Source organism: Corvus cornix, chromosome 2, assembly GCF_000738735.6.
Source record: "Corvus cornix cornix isolate S_Up_H32 chromosome 2, ASM73873v5, whole genome shotgun sequence".
NCBI lineage: Eukaryota > Metazoa > Chordata > Aves > Passeriformes > Corvidae > Corvus > Corvus cornix.
Genome location: NC_046333.1, coordinates 36609444 through 36637319, shown reverse-complemented (window position 1 = coordinate 36637319; position 27876 = coordinate 36609444). Strand labels below are relative to the sequence as shown.

Genomic DNA, 27876 nt, shown 5'->3' with positions numbered 1-27876 from the left:
CGCGATCCCAGAAGGAATGGGTACCACCGGAGCCAAGAGGTGTAGGCACCAGCAGCCACTGACTGCCCTGTGCAGCTTTGACAATGCTGGCACTCATCTTCCGGCTGCTTCTCCCCCTTGCTTCAGGTTCTCAACGTGCCTGTCTGCAAAGGAAAAGCCTGTCTTCAAAGCAGGACTTCTTGCCCCATGAGCTGATTCTTTTCTTCCCCAGCCTGATCCCTTCTCCAGCAACAGCCAAAATTGCCAGACAGAAAAAGCAGGGTCTCACAGGCCAGCAGCAAACTTGCTTTTATCATCCCTGCAAAGCTACCATCAGCTAGAGCTGTTCCAAAACCTAGGCTCTGCTGACCTCTAGGGGACTGCTACAAACCCAAAAGCATAAAGGCTTCAAAGCTCATGGCGCGATACAGCCCTTCACAAGCTCTTCAGGAGCGCTGTGGTGGGGATAACACAGCTGACACAACCCACTCCTGGTCCCTTTAGCACTACGAGGGGCTGTAAATAAAACCCTGGCTACAACGCTGCCTCTTCCATCTCACCTTTATGGCAGCAATATCTCAAGAAATGTGTACAAGCAAGGTTAGGTTGTTCAGGAGATATTACCTGCTATCACACTGCCTCCTATAATTGCTGCTTTTCAGCGTGGAGAAGTATGCTGGGAGTTTGGGAGTTTGAGAGCTTGTGGCTTTCCATATCAGTTTGTCTAATAAAAGGTATAAAAGCCTTGCCTTGGTGTCACAAGTACAGCACTACTCGGCTAAAAGCATGGACGCATATACCTACACCTTTATTGGAAATAAATGTGCTTTTTTTACAGCATTTCATCACTCAGTAAACAAGTGGCGGAAGCAAGAACCTTGTCACGGAGTAGAAGGAACATGAAGAAAACATAAAATCTGATGTGCTCCTTAAAACAGCACATGGTGTTGCCGAGGGGGTAACAGCATTTGCCATCTGGCTGATTGAGGACAGCTGTGGTTGGGGACAGAGCATTAGGCAGGAGCCAACACAGGCAGCACATACTGAGTAGCTCTAATGGACCTGTTCTCCTTGATACAAAGCCAAGGCCTATCACATCCCTGGAATATCCCAATTTCTTGATCTGGGGAAGGTGTGACCTAACGTTGGAGAGCTGGAGTGTGGACAGACTTGAACTGGGAAAAAACTGTGCAGATGGCAGTGGCCCCAGCTGCAGCCACCACTTTGTGGAAGAAGCTCACCCAGCAGAGCTGGGAGGGCAGCAGGCTCCAAGCAGCTGAAGAGGTGCTTGGGAACAGCACTGCTTCTGCAAGGGCAGCTGTATCTGTAGCCAGAGCCTAACTGTCCCAGTGGCTTCCACCATATGCAAAGGTCTCTCAAGAGGCTGTGGGGCTTGTGTTGTTGGGATTGTGCTCCAACACGAGGGAATCAGTCCTGGCAGGCACTCCACCAGCCACAGGAATGACTTTATAGGCAGCACTTGGGGTTCTGGGCATACCAGAGGGCATGCAACTGGTGTGCTCCTACTCAGTGCTCATGGCCTGGGAAGTGCCAAAAAGACAAGGCAAATGCTGAGTTAAAGCACTTCCTCTTCCATGGGCTGAAAGATATCAACCCACAGAGGCTCATGACAAAGGTAACGATTGCCTTGACTCTTTCAATTGAATCAGGGTGAGAAGATGTCAAAGCGGCAATTAAGAGTGAAGTGTTTAAAGAAAAGAGACAAATGATTTGAACAGAATCACCATTTTCATTTCAGCATTGTTACATATCTCTTAATTAGAACAGATGTCTCCCTAATCTGTGCAAAACAGAAAAGGACCTGAGAGGTCTGAAGTACTGGCTCACACACAAATATTATCACCAATTCCCAGCTTCTGACAGCAAATCCACTGTCTCAGACTGTGCCAAAACAAACCACCTGACGATTCTGGATCCAGCAGGCTGGCTTTGCAGTGCCCAAGCTCAGATGACATCATTTTCTCCTCCTTACACCTGCAAACACTGTGTTATTCCACCATGCACCAGCAGTGCCCATGAACATCAAGCCTGTGCCACATGCATTGTAGCTGTGTTTTAGCCCCTCAGATTCAAAACTGAGTTGATTTTGCTCACAGAGAAAAGACACCATCACTCATCAGAGTTTGGTAAGCTCTTTAATGGCAAGCTCATGGTGTAATGACACTGCTGGATTTGACACCTTGGTGGTGGACGAGGAAGGAGGATCAGAAGGAAGGCAATGCTCCACTGAAGGCTTATACCTTTGGAAGTGCTGAACAAAAGGGCAACTTCTTTTGGTGACTCCTTTCACAGCTTTGTAGTCCCAAAGACAGAGAGATCTTCCAGCCAGAAAAATGGTGGAAACCCCACCAAAGACTTGGCATGGCATGGCACAACATGATTTCTGCTTGATGTGTTGAGGGCTGACTAGTCCCTGCATTAGTAAAGGAAAACTTGACCAAAAAATTGCATTGATTGAAATCCAGAGCTGACATTTCTACCACCACCACCCCTAAAGATGAAAGCTTCCTTTACATGCAGTGTTTACCACAGACCTTTGCCTACATGAGCAACAGCATGTTGGTACAGAAAGGGAATTTCAAAGTTCAATGCATTTTACATGAAACCAGTGAGCTTCACGACAGTCAGCAATAACTAGTTCAAAGAAGTTTGGGGGTTTTTTCTTGTAGACAAATGAAGGTCCTTTTTGTTAATCTGTGGGGGGCTTTTTTATGTCCAAGCTCGTACTGACAGTGCAGTGCTACGCAGCTCTGTATAAACTGGGGTTTGCAATAATGCAGTTATGCCTCTAGGGACTGTCTTTCTTTAAAAAAATGAAAAAATTAGCAATGAGAAAAAAGTCAAACACAGATCATGTAAAAGACAATTTGGCTCACTGAACAAGTAAATGTGGCTAAGTGAAGAGGTTTCCTCTGTACACCTGCTACAGACATCAGACACCAACAGTGCAACTAAGTCTCAGAAATCCAATAAAAACCCAAAGTGACAAGGTCTTCCCTCTAAGGACCAAATTTAAGGACTCTTAATTATCTTAACTTAAATTAAGCATAATTAACTTAAATATCTGCATTGGAAGTGATGTAATATAATCCCCGAGCCTTCAGCTCCATGGTTACCCTGCAAGGACGACCTCAAGTCCAGCCTGTAGCAGGGTCTAGGAGCTGCTGCCCTGCGTCACTTCTGCCTGGCTCTCACACAAAGCTTTCCCATCTGCAGCTGGCTGCAGAGAAAGGCTGCTGGGGAGGAGGGGAGGTCCTGCCAGAATAAAATGCATAAAACAAAGCATTTGCCTCCGCTCAGCAATTTACAGAAAGGGGCATCCAGTTAATGCCCCTAAAGGAATCCTTCCCAATTTCCCATGTCCTCTAGCCAGACCAAAACCAGCCAGCACTGAGAAAGAGATCTCCCAGTGACCAGGCAACCACACAAGTCTCATTTTCTGGATGCCCAACCTGGAAAGCCTCAATGGGTTATGATTTTCAGAGAGTGGATTATTTGGTGAGACATCACTGCCTGTGAAAAGATACTGGGTTTGGCACCTAAAATGACTGCTGCCTTCTGCATAATGCCTGTCCAGCACGGACCACTCATGGGTCCTCAAGGGATAACACATCTCCCACGTCACCTCATCCCCCCGTACAGAAAGGACAGTGCGACTCACACTGTGCTGAGCTGCAGCTCCACTGATGTGCCTGGCTGCAAGCTGTGGGAGATAAGAGGTGTCTCTCTCCTCCTTCCTATGCTTCCCTTCTTCTGGAAGTGAGAACTTCTGAGACAAACAGAATGGTAAGGATGGACAGGGAAGGATGGACATAGGGTAAGGTTGGACACGCAGTAAGGATGGATGAAGTTGTAACCTTGCCTCCTGCCACTGCTAAAGCTAACACTGAGTAAAACAGCCATAGGCATCAGCCCTGGATCCCAGAGAAAGATCAGGAAACATGCTGAAAGAGGCTGGGAATATGTACTGAATGGCAGCTTTCTAAAACAATGTCCACAATGTTATTGCAATCACTTTTACTGTCACAGTCCCATGTCCCACCTTGCAGAGGGGGAAAGGGCAGGGACCTACTAAAGCAATGCTGCAGCAGAAACTCCTCCTCGCTGCCCCAGTCACCATCTCACAGAGAACACCTTACATGGGACACAGTGACAAGATGCAGCAGCTGGCATGCATGTCACTGATGCAGGAAAACTAACTCTGGCTATTCCCAGCAAAAGTGGCATTCTTACAAGCATGAGACTTTGAAAGGCACAGCACTATGCACAGAGGGAAACTGCCTGGAAAACAGCCTGGAGCAGGGCAGGAGGTGGAGCTGAAGTCTGGTAGGCGTTCAGGTCATCGTGCTCAGGGGTGAGCTATTCCCCCAGTTCTTGCAAGGTAACGGTCCGACAATTTTTTCTCTCATGAGCAAGTCCTTTTAAGAGATGTTACCATGCATCTAAAAAAGAAGCTTCCTGCACCCTGACTGCTGCTCCTACCTACTCACACAATATCATAATGCTGGAGAAGAGGAATTGGCTTTTCAGTTTGCCTTCTCCATCCCTTCCTCCCTCAACCATCTCAATGCATTAATCAGGCAGGACACTAACAGGAAAACACAACTGAGCTCAAGGCCTCAGTAGTGTCCAGAGAAGCTTTTTTATAAACTGCATGGGTTCAATACGCAGATACTTGGCAGGATGGCTTTGGCTGTCTCAGAAATCTCAGCAGCTCTCTCTCTGAAGGGGCTTTGCTCACTCTTGCCCCTGCAGCTGTGACATTTCTAAAATTTGCCTCTTCCTCTGGCATCCCATGTATTTCTCATTGTCCAAGCAGCACTCTGCTGATGACATTCATGCAACTCATATTCAGAAGCACCAGCTCTGCAAGAGGCTCTGCTCTGCTGTATTTGTATTTAGTTAGAGCATGAAATGCCTATGAGAAAGGCTGAGGGAAAAGGAAGACCCTTCCCTGTCCTTTCATTACTGGTTTGCTCTGAGGAAAGGAATGATCATGTGTATACCTGTTCACCCACAAACCTAAAGCACTATATACACAGCTGGACAAATAATACTAACAGTCTCTTTTACAAAAGACTTAAGGTAGGACTTTCAAAGGAGTTACCCTGCTCCTACTAAATCTTCTGGAGGCTTGGATGCATAACTGGAGTCCTGCCTTGAATTTTCAGTGACTGAGACCCACCTAAAGCTCAGGGCAAGGCAATGGCAGACCTACAAACCCACATCTCACTGAGTACCCAGGTTTGCAAGCATTTATGCATGTGTTGGCAAATCTTGTGTCTCAGTCTGGCAGCCTAGCCACTGGGTCATGCTACCCCTGATTAATTACTGAATGGCTACTGACTGCAATATGTGGTAGGAGGGAGGGAAAAATAAAATACAAATGAAATATAAAAACATTTCATAGTACAACCAAACCAGTTCCACATCTCTTGCATCATTTGGCAAGTATGGAAAAGTAACACAGTAATACAGAAATGTTTTTGGTCAAAGTAAGGAATCAATATTTTTTGATAAAATACATTCTATATTAATGTTCATTCACATTTATTACATGTAAATTCAATTTTCTATGTATAAAATTCCAGTTTATTCTCAGTGCTGCCTGGTCATGCTTCAGTTCAGCAGCAGGGCTCAACACATTCGGCTCCTAGCAAAGTGGGAGGAAATGAGAGCGTTCAGCTTTCTGCAGGACCAAGCCTCACACATTCCCTGGTCCTGCAGGTCCTGTCTAAACAAAATCTCGCTGGCTTCAGTGCGAGTTTTGCAGGGGAGAGCGCTGCAGAAGGGCCCTCCAGCTGTCCAGCACATGCAGTCTGTGGGGAAGTCACTCAAATGGCATACGGCATTCCAAAGAAAAAGTGAGTTAGTGAATACAGAAAATAACAATAATATATCTACATCATTTACAGCATTGTTTGCTTGCAACTGTATTAATGCTCAACCACTCATTAACAATTCAATCAACACGCAGGGAAAGGTAGCAGAGTGCAATACATATTACAACCTCCTGTATGGAATTACAAGCACTGGATCTTACAGTCTTTCCTCATTTCATGAAATCCTGCCTATCCCGCTGCCGCCAGAGCCCAGTTCCCACTGAGCCTTGTGCAGTCAATTCCTCACAGCATTTAGGGCGGTCCGCAGCTCCGCCACGGGCCCCTGACACCGTGCACGGTGCTTTTAGCAGCAGGTCCTCAGCTGCCACGGCCACCCTGCACCCTCCCCTCCGTTGTGGCAGCACTCATCTGTGCAGCCACATGCTGAGCCAGCTGGTGGGACTGATCCAGCTGGAAGCCTGCCTGCCTGCCTGCAAAAGGCAGAGGGCTGTGTCCCAGTCAGGCCGGGCCCGCAGCCCAGCTCATGGGGCAGCCACGCCTGGGGCTATGCAGGTGTGTATGGGGTGCCTGCACCTGCACATTGGTGCCAGCCACCTGCCCCTCAAACAAATGGGTGCAAGTGCCCAGCAAACCTGAACAGCAGGACTTTGCCTCCAGCTTGCACTACTGTGAATTGCTCACTTGCATGACATCAGAGCAGAGGAAAGTCAGCCCCAGAAAATCTACTTGTGTGAGCCACAACCCAAGGACTGGATGCTATGAAGAGAAAGGTTCTCCCAAAGGAAGGCTCTCTTTAAGGTTATAGCATCTGTCCTAGCTGGAGAGGAAAGAAATTTTAGGGACTTAAAGCAGGGATGGAAACCACTGGTCTTACACTTTATTTCAGTAAGCCAAAAGCCTATTGCTGCTGTACAGTGTTATACAGTGAACTGCCACAGTTCTCACGTTACTAGTCCATAGAAAAGGTGCTGCAACTACCATGTTTATGCCTGCATGCTGAAAGAATGTACAAAGTTGCATTAAGCTCTGTTTTTCTTCCACTTTTTTTTTTATATTCTTAAACTCTGACTTTTACAGTGTTGCAGACACTTCCGTGCACACTCAGGTAACACACATTGTCCCAGTTATGGAAGATCTTTGCCTCTGACAGAAAAAATCATGTGCTATGCATCGCTCAAACCACCATCATAAATGTAAACCATCAAGAAAACGTGCTCTCTTTAGTAACCCTGGAAAAAGAGTCTTTAAAAAATCTACTGAAAAGGAGACATCATTAACAACAGGGTTTTCGAAATGATGCGAGTTGTTTATAGGAGTTGTCCAAGCATTTTCTCTGCGCTCACTCTTTCTTTATAAAGCTAATTCTGTATAAAAGGGCTTTTGAAGCGTGTGACCTTTGTTTCACAATTTTTAAAAAATTGGAAAAAAAGGAGTAAATTTAGAAACATTTTTCTTGATTGTGGAAAACAGCTGTATTACAACAGAATTACCTTTGCTTCTTATATTTTCTGTACAAAAGGCAAGTAAATAAAGACACCCTGCATCTTCACAGTCTGGCACTCATCCAAGTTACTTGGAGCTATGTAAAACAGGTATAAAATACAAGGGGTCTTCTTTTCCTTTATACCAAGACCCTCACCAAACCCCTCAGGGAGCAAGTCCCCTGATAAGTAAAACCTCACTAGATTTTCTATCAGCTGAAGCAGTATTTTAGCTCCCCTCCAATAAGGTGTAAATTCCCAGACGAGCTCAAAGGCCCAGGAAAAGGAAGAGGTCCAGCATAATTTTAAGAGCCAGGTGCTGGTTGATACCCTTATGGCTTCAGTGTTAAGTTGCATTCAAGTTGCACTCAAGGAAGATCCCAGAAACTACAGGCCTGTCAGTCTCACTTCAGTGCCCAGTAAAATCATGGAAAATATTATTCTGGAAGGACCTGGAGGACAGTGCAGTCACTGGTCACAGCCAGCACGGCTTCATGAGGGGAAAGTCCTGCTTGTCAAACCTTATATCCTTTTATGACAAGGTAATCCACCCAGCTGATCAAGGGAAGCAAGTTGATGTAATATGTTTGGATTTCAGTAAAACTTTTGATACTGTATCAAAAGTATCCTTCTGACCAAAATGTCCAGCACACAGCTGGATTAACACATCGTGGGATGGGTGAACAACTGGTTCACAGGCTGGGCAGAAAGGGTTACAGTGAATGGGGTGACATCAGACTGGTGACCTGTCATCAGTGAGGTTCCACAGGGCTCCATCCTTGGCCCTGTGCTCTTTAACATCTCATTAAGAAACAGGATGCAGGACTTGAAGGAATACTAAGTTTGCTGACGACAGTAAATTGGGAGGAGCTGTCAACTCTCTCTCGGGCAGACAGGCCCTGCAGAGAGACCATGACAAATTAAGAGAGATGGGCAATCACCAACTGTATGAAGTGTAACAGAGGCAAGTGCTGGGTTCTGCACCTGGACAGGGCAACCCTGGCTGTGTGTATACACCAGGGAAAGAGAGGCTGGAGAGAAGCACTGTGGAAAGGGACCTGGCGGTCTTGGTCAAGGGAAAGTTGAATGTAAGTCAGCAGTGCCCTGGCAGCCAGGAGGGCCAACTGTGTCCTGGGGGGCATCAGGCACAGCTTCACCAGCCAGGGAAGGGAGGGGATTGTCCTGCTCTGCTCTGCACTGGGGCAGCCTCACCTCGAGTGCCAGGGGCAGTTTTGGGAGCCACAATGTAAAGAAGACATTAAGCCATTAGAGTGTCCAGGGGAGGGCAACAAGGATGGTGAAGGGTCTGGAAGAGAAGCCTGGTGAGGAGTGGCTGAGGTCACTTGGTCTGTTCAGCCTGGAGAAGGGGAGACTGAGGGGAGACCTCACTGTGGTGTTCAGCATCCTCAGGAGGGGAAGAGGAGGGGCAGCTACAGATCTCTTCACTCTCATTACCAGTGACAGGACCCGAGAGAATGGCCTGAAGCTGAGTCAGGGGAGGTTTAGATTGGATATCAGGAAATGGTTCTTCACCCAGAGGGTTGTTGGGCATTGGAACAGGCTCCCCAGGGAAGTGGTCACAGCACAAGCCTGACAGAGTTCAAGAAGCATTTGGACAACACTCTCAGGCACATGGTGTGATTCTTGGGGTGTCCTGCGCAGGGCCAGGAGTTGGACTCGAGGATCCTGATGGGTGCCTTCCAACTCAGCATATTCTATGATTCTATGATTCTAGTGCACAGTGCCATGAGGTTTGAGTAATAATTTGGCAGTGTATCAAAACCAGCAAAGCTTTAAGTCAGTTACCATGCAGAAGTGGGATAGGTGACGGCTATTTTTTACTTGATTTGTAAGAAAGCAGCACTTGCCTTTAGATCACATGGTGTCAGAGTACCAGATTGGTTATTATGTGTGCTGCTGGTGCCAGTTACTCCCAGTTATTAATTCAGCACTTGTAAACCTAGGTGTCAGTGAAAAAACATCTGTATGTCTGACACCCCCTCGATTTCCTACTTCCCATTATTTTTGTTAAGCCTTCATTATGCACTTCTGCAGCACCAACCACTACTAAACTACTGTTTTTCAGGAAAAGTCTCTCCACATTTGGTACTTTGTCAAAAACCTATCGCTAAAAAGAAAAGCGCAGGTGGTGTTTGCTCTCTGCGCTGGTTTCCTCGGAAAGGTCACTGGCGAGGACTCGGCGCTCTCCCCACACGCCTCCTACATTCTCAGTACTCTACATTCATGGCAGCAAACACTACTCTCGAACACAAATCGAAGAGACAAGTCAGTGACAAAACTACTTCTAGACTGATAACGGCAGAATGCTACCAAGACAACTCCATAGAAAACCCACTGAAGCAGGAGCAAAATTCAGGTCACTTCTTAGCAAAGCTCATCACGAATTATTATTATTTTTTTTTTTTAAACCATTTTTTGTAAAACTTTTATCTTGGCAGCCAGATATCCCCTTGTGATGTGCTAATTCAAACAGGCTAACGTGGGACCACCTGACCCCACCTGGTACCAAAGGCTTCCGAATATTTTTATAGCTTCTCAGAAAATCACTGCTGACTGACACCCATCTGTTGGTGATCGGCTTCTGGTTCCTCTTCTTCCACATCTGCGTTATATTCTTCAAATGCATCATCATCAACATCTGGAAGCCCAAGTAGCTACAAAGAAGAGAAAATACTGTGTAACAGTGAATTACCCACTCGTGCAGCTTTGCTGCAAATCTTCACACAAATCCTACGTGCACTTCTTAAAAACCTCAAACCCTGGAATAACAGTATTGCATAATGCTCTTGACTCTCTTTCTCTCCCTCCTGGGATAAAGAAAGATTTGAAAATGCATCCTCACACCAAATTAAGTGCTCAGAGACCAGAAGATAAATAAAACCAAAACAAAGCACTTGCAAAAAGCTTCACATTCTTCCCTGAGGTCGCATTATGAATTGTTGAGTGTTTAGACTTGGCAGTGGTTTAACTTCAGAAAGAACCACGATAATACTGTAGCAGTATTTATCTTGGTTTAAGATTGTTTTTTGTCAGCCCTATAAAAGCCAAAGAAGAGACCATCCTCATGCAGGACTGGATAATGTGGAGTAGGCAAGGAGTGCCTAAAAAGCTAAAGAACCCACCATATCAAGTGTTTCTCTTGAACCCTTCACTCCATCACACCAGACAAAGTCTTGCATGCTGGGTGAAGCCCTTGCAGTGAGAAATACTGTGTATTCCGCTGGAATATTGTCCCTTTAAACTTCCGCAAATTAGATTTGGGCTTGCAAGGAACTGCCAGCCCATCCTCCTTGGAGAATGTTCGGATGCCTTCACCTGATGGCTCCGATCACTGCAACGTCACTTCTTCACCACAGGAAAAGGAGCAAACAGCCATGTTTGAACTTCTCCCCTCTCTCCCAAAAGGTTGCCAAGCCAACAGAAGTCAGGAAGACAGAAAAACCAAGTAACAGTCAAAATAATGTATGTTGTGGAAATCTCATATTAGAATCCTACACTAACAGCTATTAATAGCCACAAAGCAAAATCATAGGCCAGGCATTACTGAGAATACCATGTATTTAGCTTGCCGGGGCTGGAAGAGCAGCACAGATGCATGTAACACCCTCTTTGGAGAGTGATGCAGCTGTTAGCTCTTCAAAGAGGCAAAACCCAGAAAAATCATGAGGAGGGTGACACTCTTTAGGTGAGAGCATGGAAATGAGAAGGCTGCAACAAGGCAGATTTTCAGGGAAAACTGAACTAATTCAGCCTGTGATCGACATTCAAAATTATTCAGTGGACACAAATACAACGTACAGAATTAGCTTCTGGGTGCAATGAAGCTTGCATTCCTCACTGTCACTGGGAGAAAATCAGATTTTTAGTTGCAGCGTTTCTTCAGCAGGGAAATGGAAGGAGAATTTGCTGACTAAATCCCCTCCTTCGCATTTTAAAAACACTTACGGAGAGACCCCAAATGGAAAACGTTCTTGTTTTCTGAGCAGAACAAAGTAATTGTTCCTGTGCATACATATTTTTCAAATCAAATGCTTAACTGAACAAGAACTGCTCAGTTCATTTTCAGGATGTGGGGGTTTTATTTCGTGTTGAAGCTAAAATTGAAATACTCCGTTTTCAAAAGGCAAAAGCAAGGATTCTTTCTAGACTTTCTTATACACTAGTATTATTTTTGCTAAACTAATCTGGTATATTCAAATTAAACATGAGTGTTGTACTCCTGTTTGTATCACGTGGCAGAAAGAGTTTTGACTGCATTTTTTTTTTTCCATCTCTGGTCATAATTCCTCTTCGATTTGCAAGGAAATGAGTCACATGAATCTTCATTTTATGGGTTACTGTAAGCCTTTCCCATGCAAAATTAGCATGGAAAACACAACATGCACCACAAGAACTGCAAAGACATACACAATCCCAAAGGATGGGGAGTACATCCTGCTTTTCACACATCCCGTCTCTCTTTGCCATCAGGAAATCCGTCTCCTCTTTCCCTGGAGCAGCATAAATCAGAGGGAGCAGTGTAAATCAGAGTGATGCTGCAGACCTTAGTGGTATTATGGAGGAAGAACGGGGATGGGATGGGATGGGATGGGATGGGATGGGATGGGATGGGATGGGATGGGATGGGATGGGATGGGATGGGAGGCTCCTCCAATGGAGATGCAGTTTTATTCTCTTGCAGACATTTTACGAGCCTCCCAGGCAACAAGGACCACAAAGGTCTTGCTTTTAGGTGTCACATCCTGTTGCTTCCCACAGGATTATGGTGGTCCCTCACCACTGTTAACCCCTTACTGCTCTCTGGACTGCAATGATAAATCTGCCCACACCTTCAACAAAAGGAGGGAGGATCAGGGTCCAAAGCACGGGGAGCTCTATAAACATTGGGACAAAACAGAAGGACACTGCACAAAAGATAAGGACAAAATAAGATGACGAAGATGGCTTGGGCTGACCCTACTGATTCCCACCTTGTCTTCTTTCACACACACTAGTTTCTGCTTCTAGTCCATAGCTGCTTCATATATTATCAGCTATGCAGCAGACTTGAAAGGACTTAACTAGAGAGGAAAACAAGGAGAAAAGAGATAAAACAGAAAAACGGGGTAGAAAGAAAGAGCTGATCCATCAGCAGAAAAGCCAAGGGGAACAAAACTGCCAGGCTGTGATGCATGGCTAGGAGGTGGTCATGGGCATGGTGAGGAGGGAGGGAGGATAACAACCAGCAGCATTGCCTGAACTACAGCTATTTATTTCTGCTGGCCAAACTACCCATATGGAGGTAAAGGAAAGGTCACTGGGATATGCATGAATTCAGTGAATATGGCATAAATGGCTTTCACACTGCAGACTCCCCACTTCAGATGCAGGCTTTTCAGGCTGAAGATGAGCTCAGTATGGGACCCCTAGAATTTGCTGCTGAATTGTATGACTCATGCCTTGGTTTCCTGCAAACTTTGCCAGTTGGTGTGATGTCCCTCAGGCGTTTCTTATATTTGTCTGTCTTAACTCTTTCAAAGTGCCCTGATTTTACAAATAACCTAGTAGTTACTAACTCACGGAAGAAGAGTGACGCTGTCTCCTACTAAAAGCTGGCACACAAGCACACTGAAAAATAAACCAAGTACAAGACTGAGCTTTAGTGGTCCATGCGATGCTACACTAGAGATAACACAGTTCTGTTGAATCCCTGTGGGAAGGACTTAGTCTCCAGGCAGATATGCTTAAAAACACCAGCATGGGCACCTCCTAGCACCAGAGCATGGCACCTCTGACACCACAGAGACCAAGGCATGGGAGGAGACGGGATGCTTTGAGGCAAATAACAGTATTCGAGCCCAGTCATATTGGTTGATATCATGTACCTTCATGGTGTCTAGCACTCTTGGATGCTCTCCGAACAAGTGGATAAGGCAAATCACAGAGTTTTGTAGAAACTGACCCAGGAAGGCAGTAATGGGTAGAGACAATATGCCCCTCACCACCTTCAGGAAAGAAACACCTTGACCTTGTCTAAAGCAGAACTTAGAGGTGTGGTTTAGTTGTTGCAGGCAAACTAGCACTTTTTAAAAGCTTTGTCTAATTAAAGATCCTGCTTGGCACTGTGCTTAGGCCCCTAAAACATTAGGGAGAGATGCCTGAGAGCAGTGAGCAGACCTAGACCACCCTCACTGCCTTCCAGGGAAGACTGGCAAGCAGAGGGAATTCTCCGTCTCTCACTGAGAGGGATGACAACTGCTGGGCATTCGCGTTCTCACTGTCTCCAAAACACAGGGCTCAGCAGCATGAGAAGCCAGTCCCTTCCCCCTCCACAGCCCCAGGGTAAGCTCGTGGAGACATGGCTGGGCTGTTATCATGAACATGCAGAGCAGGGCTGAGCTGAGTTACTGGAAGAAGTTGTTTTTGGAGCCCTCAGTTATGGGAAGGCAGATGATCATGCTGTGCACAAGGGCGTGGAAAGCTGCAGATGCACTGCCACTGTTCTCTTCTAAATATTTCCCTTCAAAGGACCCCAACAAAGAATTTCAGAACTGTCTAATAATCATGGATGTCCACTGGGAATACCAAAACAGAGAAGACTTTCAGAAGGTGCTTAGAAAGCACCTGCTAAAAACCTGGTCCCCAGTGTCCCAGACTGAGAGCCAGGACCACGAGATACTTCGCAAAAGCTCAGTCTGACCTTCAGTTGTAGTTTTTTCCTAAACTGCCATTTTTCAAACTGGAGTTTGCCAGACTGGTCTCTGTCAGCTGACTTGCTTGGGATAGAGGAGAAGAAATGCCCTGCAAATGCACTGTTGCCTTGAAGCTGAGAGCAAGGTGGTCTCATTGGTAAAACGGGTCCAGCAGAGAAAGGACGGGAGACAGTGTGAAGTGATGCCAAGGAAATAATTTCTCAATACTGGAGAAAAGTGGTTTTGTTCTGGCAAAAGCCTGAGGGTGCAAAATAACTGTTTCCGTACATCTATTGTAACACCATTCAATTTTTAAAATCTTTCCTCCCATGTATGTGCTATTTTTAAAAGTTACAACGAGGGAAGAATGTCAATACATTCCTTATTAGACTTGTCCACACACAGCCATACCTCAAATGATAAACCCAGTTTTGTTATGCTGATGCAGACCTCTCAATACTAGGTCAAAGGAGAATCTGAGAAACAATCTCTGTGGTATATCCAAGAGAAAATGAAGAGGTATTTGATTACAGTCTACAAGAGGTCTCTGGCAACTGAGGACACCATTTTTGAGCAAACAAAAGCAAAATGAAATTCAACAGCTAAGAAGCAAAACTAGAAAAATGCAGATTGTAAACAAAAGAGTTATTCAGAGCACCATAACTAGCCACGAGAAGAAAAAGTGCCCAGCAGTGGTGTATCCTTTAAGTCACCTGAAGACTTTACACCAAGAGTGGGTGTCTTTGGAAAAGACATATTCTAGTTCAATCTCAATTTATGTGCTCGGTTGTGGGCATCATGAGGTGAAATGTGATGTATTAATGAAGGGCCCAGGCTACATGAGCATAACGGTCCCCCGTGCTTCGGACCTTTTTATTCTAAAGAGTAGCTCAACTTGGTTTGAAGTAAATTTCTCAGTAACTTAAGCTATGCTGGAATAAATGTGGTTTAAATGAAATAAGTAACCTGTACCAATTTAATTAAGTCTTTTTGAAGTCCTCTTTAGTTAAACCAATGGAAGTTTCTCATCAAAGGCACAGCTTCCCTGAGCAGGAGAAAACATCTATGAATATCCTAGAGCCCAATACTGTTCCAGGAAACATATTTTTTGTATGTTTTCACAATTACAAGCAGCTGTAGTGACAGATCAGATTTCTAGTCCTTTCTAAGAAAAGTGTACATCTGTTCTATTTATTTCTAGCCTCTCAGAGGATTCTTTAAAATGATGCTCTTTTATGTCGACCAGCTGTGGCGATCCTTGCAAACCATTGCAAGGGTGTAACACAGGGAGGGCCAGTGTTCTCATATCGGTGCTCCAAGCCCTCCCTTTTGCACTAAATACTTGGGATACATTTCCAGTCTTCTCAACCAGTCACACAGAAAAATACAGGAGGGAAAAGGTCTACATTTTCATTTGAGTATAAAAACGCCCCTTGGTGAACTTTCTCATGAACATCACGAGAGAACGGCTCTGGCTACAAACCTTCACCCTGCTTTGCACCAAGCCCTTAGCCAAACCCGAGCATTCAAAAGGAGAGTCTGTTTAAAGGGAGCATTTGGCAAAAATGAAGGACAATGGCCAGCCTAAGACACCTCGCCCTGATGAAATCCAGGCTTTGGCAAAAATCTTAGTGTTAAACAAGGACAGAGAAAGCTGAGTAGTAGCAAAACAGAAAAATACAGGCCCCCTCCCCACAAAACCCAGCTTCTGTTCCAACTTCTTCTCAAGCAGTGACCAAACCAGCATTTGCAAATACCAAGTGGCAACCATCCTAATAGCAAATCTACATCACTTGGGGAGAAAAAACCCCCAACCATAAAATAAAATAAACCACCCTGAGGAGAGACCATTCTTCCAGCTTCCCAGAGGTTTACTCTTGCTGTTCATATCCTTGCAAAACTCCCCAATTCCAGTGCCAGGAAACAACTGTGCCACAAAGTCCCACAGCGCTGACTCGTATCCTGTTCCTCGGAGTCAGCGCTGCATCAGCAGGACGCGAGTCCCTGCCCGCTGCCACCGGCTGACACACCAGTTGGCCTCCCATCCCGCACAGGAATCTCATCCTCTCAAACACAGAGATGGAAATAAAGAGGCAGCTGACTTCCAAGAAACAATTTCCAATTGCCTGATGGTAGCTTAAGTGCTAACACTCCTGTACCCAGGCAGCTAACTGGAGATGTAAATCTCTGGAAAAGAAAAAACACCATGCTCTATCCAGTGCTGTCCCATTAAAAGTCACAGGTAACTGTCAATGTTTAGAAGGGGAAAAAAAAAAAAAAAGCACTTACAGGTCTGAAGGATTTGAAGACTTTTTCCAATATTTCATGGAGTGTCTTTTTCCCACAGGAGGAGATGTAATCCTGTGCGAGCTGCAGAAAAGGTAAGCAGTCCTCACTTTCGCTCCACACGTGCTGAAAGCCAACAGCAACACAAGAAAGGAAAGGCATTAACAGGAATTCACGCCAACCTTTCCATGTGATTTCATAAGGTGACATGTTGTAAACATCTGCCAAAGTACACTGAGCCTCCTGCAGTTCAGATCCGCCCTGGGGACAGGCATTGCAGGCCGCTTCAGAAGCCACGTTTTTGAGGAGGAACCTGGATTTTATTAACATGATGCATCAGAAAATAGGGAAATCGATCCAGAAGTGGAAATGCCTCATGGTTGCACCAGCCATGAAGGGTACACACACTTTGCACACGCACATTTTACCTATAAAGGTGCTTTTTGGTTTAACATCAGCCCTGCTCAGACCTGGAAGCCATGCTGGGTTTTCTCTTTTTCTGCATCACCTGCTGCAGTGAAGCCCTCAGGAAGAGCTAAAGCATCTCTTTGTCTTCCTGGCGTTAGTGCAAATATGATGCAACCCTGGAGGTGGAACTTGATGTGTAATTCTCTCGACAGTGCAGAAGAAAAGATGCAAAATCCGCCTGCAGGCTAGACACAGAGCCAAGAGAGATGTTTGGGCACTCACAGCATCCTGATGCTTTGAGCCTCCCACCCTGTTTTGAGATTTACTCCCCCTGGAACCTGATCTTCCCTTCCAAGGCAGGCACGTTAAACCCATTTGAGATCTTCCTCTTGTCTTACTCCTGCTTTGGAGATGCTGGTTCCCCAGCCTTACTCTGTGAAGCCTCTCTCAAAACTGATGTTTATTCTGCTGCAAGGAGGTTCTTTGAAATAGATCTGGCAAGCGATGGAGGGAGCACCCAGGCAACAATTCTTCCTGTGCGCAAGGGCACAAGCTAATGCATCACCTTAAACACCTTCTGTTGGAAGACTTCGTGCATGGGACTGTCTTAGGCAGCCTGCCACATAGAGAAGTGCAATACTGCCAAATTGGTTTGAGACTCTTGTACCTCTCTTTTTGCACAGCAGCTCTTTTCCCCAAAGTACCCTTTTACTTGCTATAAACAGCAGGTTATGCTCAAACAAGGAAAGAGGAGGATCTCTCCGAAGCTTAACTAATATTCAGGGAAAGGCTCAAAACAACAGATGTTTCAATCCCTAGCACAAGGCTTGCATGGTGCCTTCCTCTTCAGCGGTGAGTACCTGCCAGGGATGCAGTTTTGCACTTAACAAGAGAGCAGTATTTAACATCACCTAAACTGCACCTTTAAGATAAAACCTGTAACTGCTTTGCTATGAACCTCACTTGACCTACATTTTCTTCACTGCTTGTTGCACTTTACAAGCATAAACATAGTGAAATGTTTTGTTATGAAAGCAGCCCTGAATTGCTGAGTAGGTTCTGCTCTTTCCTTATAACCGAAGTCATCTCTTAACCATTCTGGCAATAAAAATAAGTTCTTTACAGTCTTGCCAACTCTCATACACACATACCACAAGTCTCATGATACTTCATGCCATCTTAAGAGTCATGGGCCTTGCAATCCTATAAATATACAACTAAATCTCAGCTTCTGTTTACAAGAAAAAAAAGCAGAAAAAAAGTCTGCACTTTGTGATTTCTATGGCCTAAAAAGGCAGAAGGTACATGAAGTGAAATCAGAATGAACACTTCCAAATCACATTTTAAGAACAGCCATTGGAGAAGGTTTTGGAAGTCTGGCCCATGATTTCTTCATACTTGGGGTTAGTAATAACTATTTAGTTACTCCTTCAGAGCTGAATGTTGCAGCTTGGCAATTCCTGGCTCGTGCTAAACCTGTTGCAATTGTTTATGTATATAAAATGATTATGACTGCTGAGATCCTCATTCTTGTTTAAATTGTGGCTTCTTTTGACTACCAGAGCTATACACAGCAGCTTCCACATAAAAGAAAATCAGGCCCTGCCCTTTAATAAGTAATAGCAGGTTTGTTCCCCAGGGAAAGTTAGCTCCATGTTGTCCTATCATGTTTTTACAATCTCTTTTCAAGCTCCACCACATTTTAGACTCCAGTGTGAATTTGTCAGCAGTAGGCAGAATAAGATGATCTAGCATAAGGGAAAAACCTAGAGAGAATAACCTGATCACTGAGCTTTTGACGACATTGTTTTGCATAGCATCATAGGACAACTAGCAAGTAAGGATTCCAAAAATCTTCCCATCTGCAGAGGATTTTAAATGCTGACTGCAGCAACAAACTGCACTACAAAAAGTTTCACGTGCCATTAGTGCATGCATCTCATTCAGAAATGGGTTGATTTAATCTTTTCCCTCATGAACCTCAACCATAACAAAAACCAGGGTTGTAACGCCTGTAGGTTCAGCTGCATCTACAGCTCTCTGTGGTGGTTCAGTGCTGCACCCAGGCAGCGCAGGAACTGTCTCAGTACTGACTCACCCATCTCCAGAGGAACCTGCAAAAGGAATTTCGGCCTTTCAAAATAAAAACAAACGTAATTTGAGGATTCAGCTCCTGCTTAGAAAGTTCAGTAAGGCTGCATATACAGAGATGCTTTTCCTGGAAAACCCAGTGCCTGAGGATCTCTCTGCAGTGGGAGAAGGGGGCTGCTGGCAAACTGGTGGACCACAGTGCCTGGCTGTAGCTGTGCAATTAAAAAAATATTAACCTCATCATTGGAGTATGTGTTTTCCAAGCTTGCTCAGTTTTGCTCACAGTTGCTTTGTGTCACTACAAAAGCACACAGCCACTAATTTCCACCTCAGCTGGCCTAGGATCACGGTTGAATTATTTAGTTCAGCATCTACACATAGCACATAGCTGAGGAAATCAACAGGGCTACATCTGGAGGGGTTTGCTTTCCCTCACACCTTTAGATGACTCAGTGTAGCTGCATGACAGAATCACTTGCTGGCCCACCTTTTTCTAAGCAGCCCACTTGTGCATGGCAGCAAAACGTTTTATTTGTGGGGATAATTCGACTTGCATAAAATATTCAGACCCACTAACTCTGTTCTGAAATATTTTCAGAAAATCTTGCAGCAAGATGGCATCATATTTTTATTTATTTTATCAGTTACTTTGAATACCAGTAATAACATGGTGACAAAACAAATGACAGACTTAGCATCACAGCCCTCACTCTCCTTGATTACGGCTACACAAGTCCAATTAATTTCTTGAGAACCCCAGGAGCATCAGGAGCTGAATTATAGATAGTTCAGCTATCTAAAATGCTGATTCAGAGAGTTTTAGTGTCCAGGTGGTACTGAAAATTCCAATAAGCATCTACATGGGTCTCCTGCATCCCTAGCATGTTAAAAGCCTAGCCTAAAGATATCTTTTCAGGAAATGAAAAATATTAGATTGTTGTGATCTGAGATCTCTGATTTCAGACAAAATTCAGTGTTATTTTCCCCCAGATTGCATTTTGGCAACCTTTCCACATTTTTCTCCTCTCCTCCTTCCTTTTAAGTTCATCATGCTCATCATTTCCTCCTTACAAGTGGGTTATCATGGAATTCTCTGGCACCTCCTACATAGCTTTTTAAGTCGCATCATTATGAAATGAGTACGTAAAGAAAGAACAAGAATACCAGGCATCAGATGCTTATTAAATGCAAGGCTCCTTTATAGGAGGCACAGGGTGCAAAAAGGCTGAAAAGTGTGTCACTGTGAATTCCGTTTATATTTACTCACTTTCACACTCCACTGTGTTAAAGGAGCCATGCAACAAGGCTTAAAGTGCAAATGATAATCAGTCCCTTGGCTTGTATTAAGTCTCCTTAAAATAAACTTTAGCCTGTAATTGCACATAGAAAGGAAAGTTATAATCTGGAACATAAAAAAAAAAAAGTGACTGCAAAAAAACAAGATAATCAAGCTGGGAGCAGAAATTAAGTCCCACAGTGCACTAGGAGCAGGAAACAGGATGCTGGAGAATCTAATCATTAGTGGATCTTAAGCATATTAAAGAGACACCATCTCTTTAAAGAATTAAGAATGACACCTATCTGCCAGTCTTAAAAGTATTATCATTACAAAAAATTCCTCAACTAATAAGGCTAAAAAAGACAGAATAAAACACTGCTTCTAGTTTTCCACTGCTTATGTTCCACATTTGACAGGAGTCAGCCCTTTGCTCCATTTTACTAGTGGTGACTCTGGGCAGGGAGTCCTTCCCACAGCAACCCTGGAATGAAAATATTAAAAAAAAAAAAAAAAAAAAAGGGAAAATGTGATATCAAACTCAAAAAAAGAAAAAGGCCAGCATTGGAATAGGGTCCAAAATGGCTTAAGATTTTTTTGAACTTGACTAGACTTTGTTTGAAAGAGTTCACTCAATTATTGAGCAGTGTATAAAGAAACAATACATGTCTAAGAAAAATAAATGGACTCTCTTTGCAATTTCCAATATCATTAGTGTCCAACCACAGTTTTAGCCTAGTGCTGCCCTGGATTCAGACATATTCCTGCTTAGGAGTGCAGCAGGCATGGACCTTTCTGGACACAGGCATCTCTAGAGAGGAACGAGCACTGCGGTCTGACAGGCTCAGAGGTGCTGGGAAGATGGATGTGCAGAGCTATTCCCACAGAGGACTGAGAGAATCGACACCTTGAGTTACTCCACTGCTGCATCTGAAGGTCTCATGTATCCCTGGACAGATGCATAACTAAACTCCAGATAACTTCTTTCATAATTCAGCATGATCATCTATCTACTCGACACAATAAGTAAATGTCCTGCTCGCTGGGATCTGTGGTCCTGGAGAAGTCACTCCACCGCTCTTTGTTTCCATGGACCCATCTGTCAAATGGGCACACTCGGCACTTACCTGTTGGAAAGGGAATTAGTGAACATTTGTCAAGCAGGTGGAGGGATGAAACTTGCTCCGTGAAGGCAAGAACCTACAACATTCCTACCATAACGGTCTGTGCTAGGAGCTGTTTTGTTAAAAAAAGCAAACCAAAATCCTTTCACTGAAGTTAACTGGCACTTGGCAGCTTACAAACCCCGTGGCGAGGTGCCGCTTTTCGGTGACTTCCTGCACTCCTGCTCACCACCCGGAGGGTCTGGCCGAGGGGAAAAGCACCCCCCGACCCTTCCCAAAGGCATGGGTTGTGGTGCCGGAGCCTTTTCCGCACAAACTCGGCGCTGAACTCCGCGAGGGGCGGCGGGGAGGGGGCGCGGCGGCGCCCGGCCGGCACCTGCACGGATCCCGCGGCGGTCCCGGGGGAGCGGCGGGGGGGGCGCGGCCCTCCTGTCATCCTGACTCCATTTTATTCCTGCCCATTCTCCATTTGCCGTGACAGCCCTGCCAGTCCGCCCGTCCCCGCGCCGTGCCCCAGCCCCGGCACCCCGGGAGGACGGAGGGGCCGCGGGGGGAGCAGCAGCTGCAGCCCCCGCGGGGAGCGGGGCAGGCGGGGGGGCCCGCACCGCTCCTCGCCGCCCACCCGGAGCCCGCAGCCTGGCCGGGCCGGGTGATGGGGAAGGGGGGGGGTGGGGTGTCCCTGCCCGCAGCCCTGCCCGCGGGGCCGCCCCCCACCGGCAGCGGACTCCATTTTGCAGATTGTGGGAGGATCCCCCGGCCCCACCGCCCTCCATCACCGCATCCCTCCCTCCCGGGCACGGCCCCGTCCTCCGCCCCCCCGGCGCTCCCCCTCGGGTGCTCCCCCCGGGCTCCGGGGACCGGCACGGACGGAGCGTCCCAGAGCGGCGCGAGGGCTCTCCGCGCGTCCCCGCACACGCGCGGGGGGAGGGGGGGGGTGCCCCGCATGCCTGTGACCCCCGATCCCCTCCCGGGGCACTCACGAAATTGTCGCCGCAGGCGGCCTCCGGGCACAGCACATAGAAGGAGACGCCGGGCTCAGCGTAGAAGTCCATGCGCCGCTCCGTCTCCTCGGCGGCGATGAGCTGGAAGGGCGTGCGGGCGCACCATCGCTCCGCCGCCTCCGCCAGCGCCTCGAAAGCCATCGCCGCCGCCGCCGCCGCCGCCTCCCGCCCGCGTCCCCCGCGCCGCCCGCGCCCCCCGCGCCTCGCGCCGCCCCGCGCCCGCCCCGCGCGCCGCCCCTCCCGCCCCCCGCGCCGCGCCTCGCGACCCGCGCGCGGCTCCCGGCACCGGCCCCGCTGGAATTCGCCGTAGACAATCGACTCGACGCCTTCTGGCAACTTGCGGGAGGGGGGGGGGGGAAAAAAGGAAAGCCCACGCATGAAGGCACTGTCGGCGAGACCGTGCCTCGCCTCGCCGCTTCCCATCCCTCTTCCCAGAACTGGGTTGGAATCTCAGCAGCACCCATTGTGCTGAACGCACGGGTACCCTCCGTGCTGGGTTCCGTGGGAGCCACCCAAATGTGGGCTGTTGAGCTGTCCAAATACGGGCAGATTCACCCCGTGACATTGGAAAGCCTTACGGAGGTTCCCCCTGCCTCACCATCCTGTTACCGTGAATCTGTGTGTTTGCAGTGAGGTTCACATTACTCTTCCAAGTTTATCCCAAGGGATTATCTATATGTCCAGCCACGGCATAAGAGATACGAGAGCTGATCTGCATTTATAAAAGACCTTAGATTTGTGTTGGCATGCACTGTGCCGCAAAGGAAAGCAAATCCCCACAGGCCTGGGTGGGTTTTCAGCTGGAAGCCCAGGAATTCTTAGAGGTGAACAGGAAGCAGAAAGCCCATACGTGGCAGTGGGCAGAAAAGTTTGCGCGGACAAAGAGAACACTGGCCTCTGAAACAGCCCAGTGGCTGTTGCTGGTCTCCTGAGTGGTGTTCCACTGCATTTCCATGGCAGCTGCCAAAAGCCCATCTGATCAGTGGGGTCAGTGTCACGCAGCGTACACTCCCATCGTATGTATCCGTGCATAAATCATTCGACCACTCCAAAGCAGTGGTGAGGTCACCAGAGGTCTTTTCCAACCTTAATGACCCTGAGATTGGCTCGGTTAGAGCATGGTGGCAGTAACGATTCTCTGAGCTGCACAGAGAATGTGACTGACTGAGCACGGCAGCAGCAGCAAAGCTGCGGCAAGGACACGTTCCCCCTGCCTCTGGCTGACCTGGGGCACGCTCCGAGCACCCCCGCTGCTGTGCTCAGCCCCACGGTCACTGTCTCCTGCCTCTGGCTTGTCACAGATGTGGGCGTGGGTGCAGCGGAACTCGGTGCTAATGATACCACGGAGAAAAACCTCCACTGGCGTTGCAGCCGAGCACTGAAGTATCAGGAAACGCCAACAGCATCAGTGCTTGTGCAACTGTAACTCAGCTCCTTTGTGCATGTGGGATGGCAAGTGCTTGTTGTTTTTTTCACCAAAGGATTTTTCATTTATTCTGCACAGATATTTTGGACAATGCCCTCATTTCTGGGGTGCTATTAGAGCAGCAAGTGCTGAACACTCCTCATTACGCTTGGAATTGTGCTCTGAATGTGCAAGACACGGTAAAAATTACCAATGTTCCAAAACTGCTGGTCTAGGTGTCTCAAATCTCAGAATCTGGGTGTGCTCTTGTAGGTACTTATCCTGGTCCTGGCACATGTCTCTTCTCCAGGGAAAAATGAGGCAACAACATCAGTCTCCTACCTACTGCACAGGCCTGGGGAGGTGAGTGCAGTAATAGCTGCAAAGCACTCGCTGTGTGGGGTACTTGTGGAAGACCTGTGGCTCTGCAGGCAGCCTGGGGCTGGAGCAGTGAGTCCTGAATAGCTTGAGAGGAAGTCCTAAACCTCTTGCCACTTCCTGAAGGAGGCAGGGGTCCTGCAGAAAACCAAATGTTACCACAGGCTGTCAGGGTTCCAGGTGCTGGCAGAGCTGTGAGTCCTGTGCAGGACTTTTCAAACTTAACATTCTCTCATCGTTGGGTATTCGGTATTTTCTTTTCCAAATACATTTAAGTAATTAGCATGAAAATAGGACATGAGAAAATATTTTCTCCTAATATGTGACATTACAGCTTGCCTGCAACCAGTGGGCAGGAAGCCACCACTTGGGCAGATATCTCCCCTGCCACAGGGCTCAGACACCAAGGTCAATCTCAATCCCACTGTCTCTTTTTGCTTCCCTGAGATCTGGCTTTGTTTTCTATTCTCCCCAAAGACCATGCTGGCACTGGGTGAGGACATGGTGGTGGGAGTGACTTTTGGGCCGTTGGGTTTGGGGCCTCCCAAGGTGGGCAGCCAGGCAGCCGTGTCCTCCTGTCCGGCAGCTCTCTGGCCCATAGCAGCAAGGGGAGGTCAAGGCTGCATTGCAAACAGGCGCAGTTGAAATAAATGGGGTCTCAGTGTTAACACCTATGATTTATGTGCATTTTCAAAGCCCCACAGGAACATCTTTTTAGCCCTTAAAACATCACTTTGAAGTATGTGGTGTTCGTTATCTCCCTTCTGTGGAGTAGCAAAGCTGACAGGTTTCGAATGAGATTTTAAATATCTTATTGCAGCATGCACTGCAAAATCCTTTGTCACATCTGACAGTGCAGCCATTCAAATCAGACAGATGTGATTATTTGTTTATTTACATGTGATGCGTCTCTTTGCTCTAACACCTGTACCCCAAAAGCAGATTATAAAGGCAGAGCGCATGCACTGCCATAGCCATGCTAGTTGGAACCAAAATATAAATATCAGCATTTTACAGGTGACTTCTGATTTTATGCAGGTTCTCCACCTCCACAGAAATTGAAGATTTAGGTCAGAGGGGAATGTCAACATGAAGGATGAGTGGATAAACTGATTTTCTGCCATTTGCATGGATTGGAGGAGGTGTGGAGGGGAAGGATTTCAAAGGACCTGGCTCACTGGAGTTACCTTTACAAAAGCCTTTGCCTCTGCAATGCCTGGTGATGAGCGTGGTCTAGAAGGCTAAGGAAGGGCAGAGTACCTTGCTAAGTGGTTACTAATTCTCTACTGGCCCTGGCCACAACGACGCTGGGAAAAGGCATGTAGGGAAGGCGAAGCGAGAAGCTGCGGAAGGTGGAGGAGCAGAAGGGTTTCTGAAATGTGTCAGACAAACGCAACTTGCCCGCAGCTGCGGTGTTTCTCTGAAACACTGAGCCACTGTTCTCCTCTCCAATGCGTTAGAAATCTGAAAAATTCCGCCCATGGACCAGCCACCTTCAAGATTTTTTTTTGCTCTTTTTTTTTCTGATGGAGAGCCCTCATTGGTCTGCTTTTGGTGAACTGCCAGGCAGTTCGCATTAATTCGCCTGACCAGCTCTAAGAACCCGATTGCCCTCCTGCAGCCCTCATTACGCACCCTCCCTGCTGATCCAAATACAGAAAGGTCAGGAGGGTGAGCTCCAGTAAATTATAAGAGATACACCCTTGGCTGCTGTGCTGTGTCAGCTTGTTCTCTGGCATCTCTACACTGTATCTGCAGTTTGGTCTCCTAAGGAAAGACTGGTTCCCTTCTTCCAGAAAACAAAAGCGTCAAGAAATTCTAGGGGAAATGAAATAGTTGACGGGGGTTGATCCCTGCATGGGCAACCCCTCATAGACCTTGACAACATGGAGCTTTAAAAAGAAAATATTTCTTATTTTTATCAGTACCGGCTCATTCACAAAATGCTTTTCACACACCTGGAGTGCCCTTGACACTTGCACTTGCTTGAGAGAGGTGCTGAAAGAGCTGTCCCTGCAAAAGCCTGGTCTGTGCAGGGCTTCCAGTGGTGTTTGCACCCTCACAGCTTTTCCACTGAGCCTGTAACAGCATTACATGTCCTGCTGCAGCAAAGCAGCAGGGTGTTGTTCCAGGGACTCAAGCTGAGTGACTTTCGGCCAACAGATCAGTTCTAGGCTGGAATCCATGTTGGTATCTTGCAACATATTGGTATCTTGCAAATTGTTCCCCCATCTTACTTCCCTGATCCTGAGGATACTCAGCTTTCCAGACAGCAGTCTGTGTTTATCTTGTCTTTAATGAGGAGCACAGCTGTGGCTGTCCTCTTTGCTTTGGGTTCCCTTTCTTATTTTTTTTTTTACCCAATGGTAAATGGAGTTGAGGAAAGAGCAAGAAAACTTTGAGGAATAATCCAAGCCAAGAACATGTTGTAAAGGGAAAGTGAGTTAGAAATGCACGGGTTCTCAATTAAGTTAAAATGTTAGTTAAAAATCTACATAGAATAAAAATCCTGCTGCTACCACAAATCCTCCTTTTTGAGTTCAGTGGTTGAACATCCTATTGTTTTGGCAGTAAGAAATTAAACACATAAATAGTGATGAAGATCTGGGCTATGAAAAATCCACTTGCTTAATTAGCAGCTTTCCCTGGTGGCATTGCCATCTCCAAAATATGAACTTAAATTTTAAAAAGGCATCAAAACCCCCCTGAATCAGTCCTCCTCCTAGTCTCTTCTTTTTAGGAATAGGAAAATCATGAGTTAAATGTGAGGGAGAATATACTGATGCACTGCCATTTTCCTGGTCCTGCAGGCAGGCAGTTTTGAAGTCTGTATTGCTGTTGACATCCAGGCCAGCAGTATCACACCACATTGCTGGGTGCTGTGCAGGAACACTGGTTTGAGAGTGCCATGCACTTATTAGAGCAACGGCACGTTACATTTGTGAACAGGGTACTGAAATACGACGGAAATATTTAATGACTCAGCAAGCTGATGGTGACACAAGGCTGGATTAACTGTGGATCCCTTCACCTGAAGCTTTTCATCCATCCTTCCATTATTCTGACTCTCGAAGCCTGGTACAAAGCCTTCATCCTGCCACATGCTGGTAAAACCAACACCAGCTGATTTTGAAAGAATTTCATTTTCCTTGAAGCTTTCTGAAGCTCAGGCTGCGCACACATTTAACATTCTGTGTCCTTTTGGAAACTGTATGTTTCAGACACGGACACAATGGTAGGAATGAAGAGTTGTGTACTTTTTTTAGGGCTGGTCAGCTGAGGCTCAGCAAGCAGCCAGCCAACATGGCCAGACATGAGGCTTAGTGAGCCCAGACTGGACACAGGGATGGGAAAAACTGGGAGCAGAGCACTGAATAGCTTCTGCCCTTGCATCTCTTTTGGATGCAGAAGTTGGTACATTACAGTTCCTGCCTTTTTCACCAGGAAATATCTGCCAACACTCTTGTTTATCGCTGGATCTGTGTATCCAGGAGCAGACCGTGGAGCCAGGAAAGCCAGGTGGGAGAGACATTATGAATTGGCTTATCAAGAGCTGAAAGGTGACTTTGCAAAGACCTGAATGTCATAAGGCACCATAATCCCTTCAGGCAAACAAACAGGATTTTTTTGTCAATTTGTGATCCTTTATGATATTGAGAGGGCACAGAGGTGCAGACTGTCCCTGATTTTCAGATGAATTGCTCCACTAATATAAAAGATATTCTCATAATAGTCGCAAATTAGTTGATTGCTTGAAGTGCCAGAATCCTTAATGCTCTGCTATTTTAAACATATGGAAATTGATTCAACACTTATCATTTATTTAGAGATGTAAATTTATTGAAAAAGATGCCACTTCTTCCTAAGCTTTAGGCAAGCTCTGATACTTAG

General features: G+C 46.4%; 1 protein-coding gene across 1 annotated transcript; it reads right to left on the bottom strand.

The window, feature by feature from the left end:
• Window positions 1–9706: 9706 nt before the first annotated feature.
• On the bottom strand, window positions 9707–22369 carry MTURN (maturin, neural progenitor differentiation regulator homolog). The gene is made up of 3 exons (XM_039548978.1): window positions 22182–22369; window positions 16306–16428; window positions 9707–9999 (listed from the first exon to the last, which is right to left on the bottom strand). The coding sequence occupies exons 1-3, from the start codon at window positions 22341–22343 to the stop codon at window positions 9889–9891; spliced, it is 396 nt and encodes a 131-aa protein (XP_039404912.1). The 5' UTR covers window positions 22344–22369; the 3' UTR covers window positions 9707–9888.
• Window positions 22370–27876: the final 5507 nt, after the last annotated feature.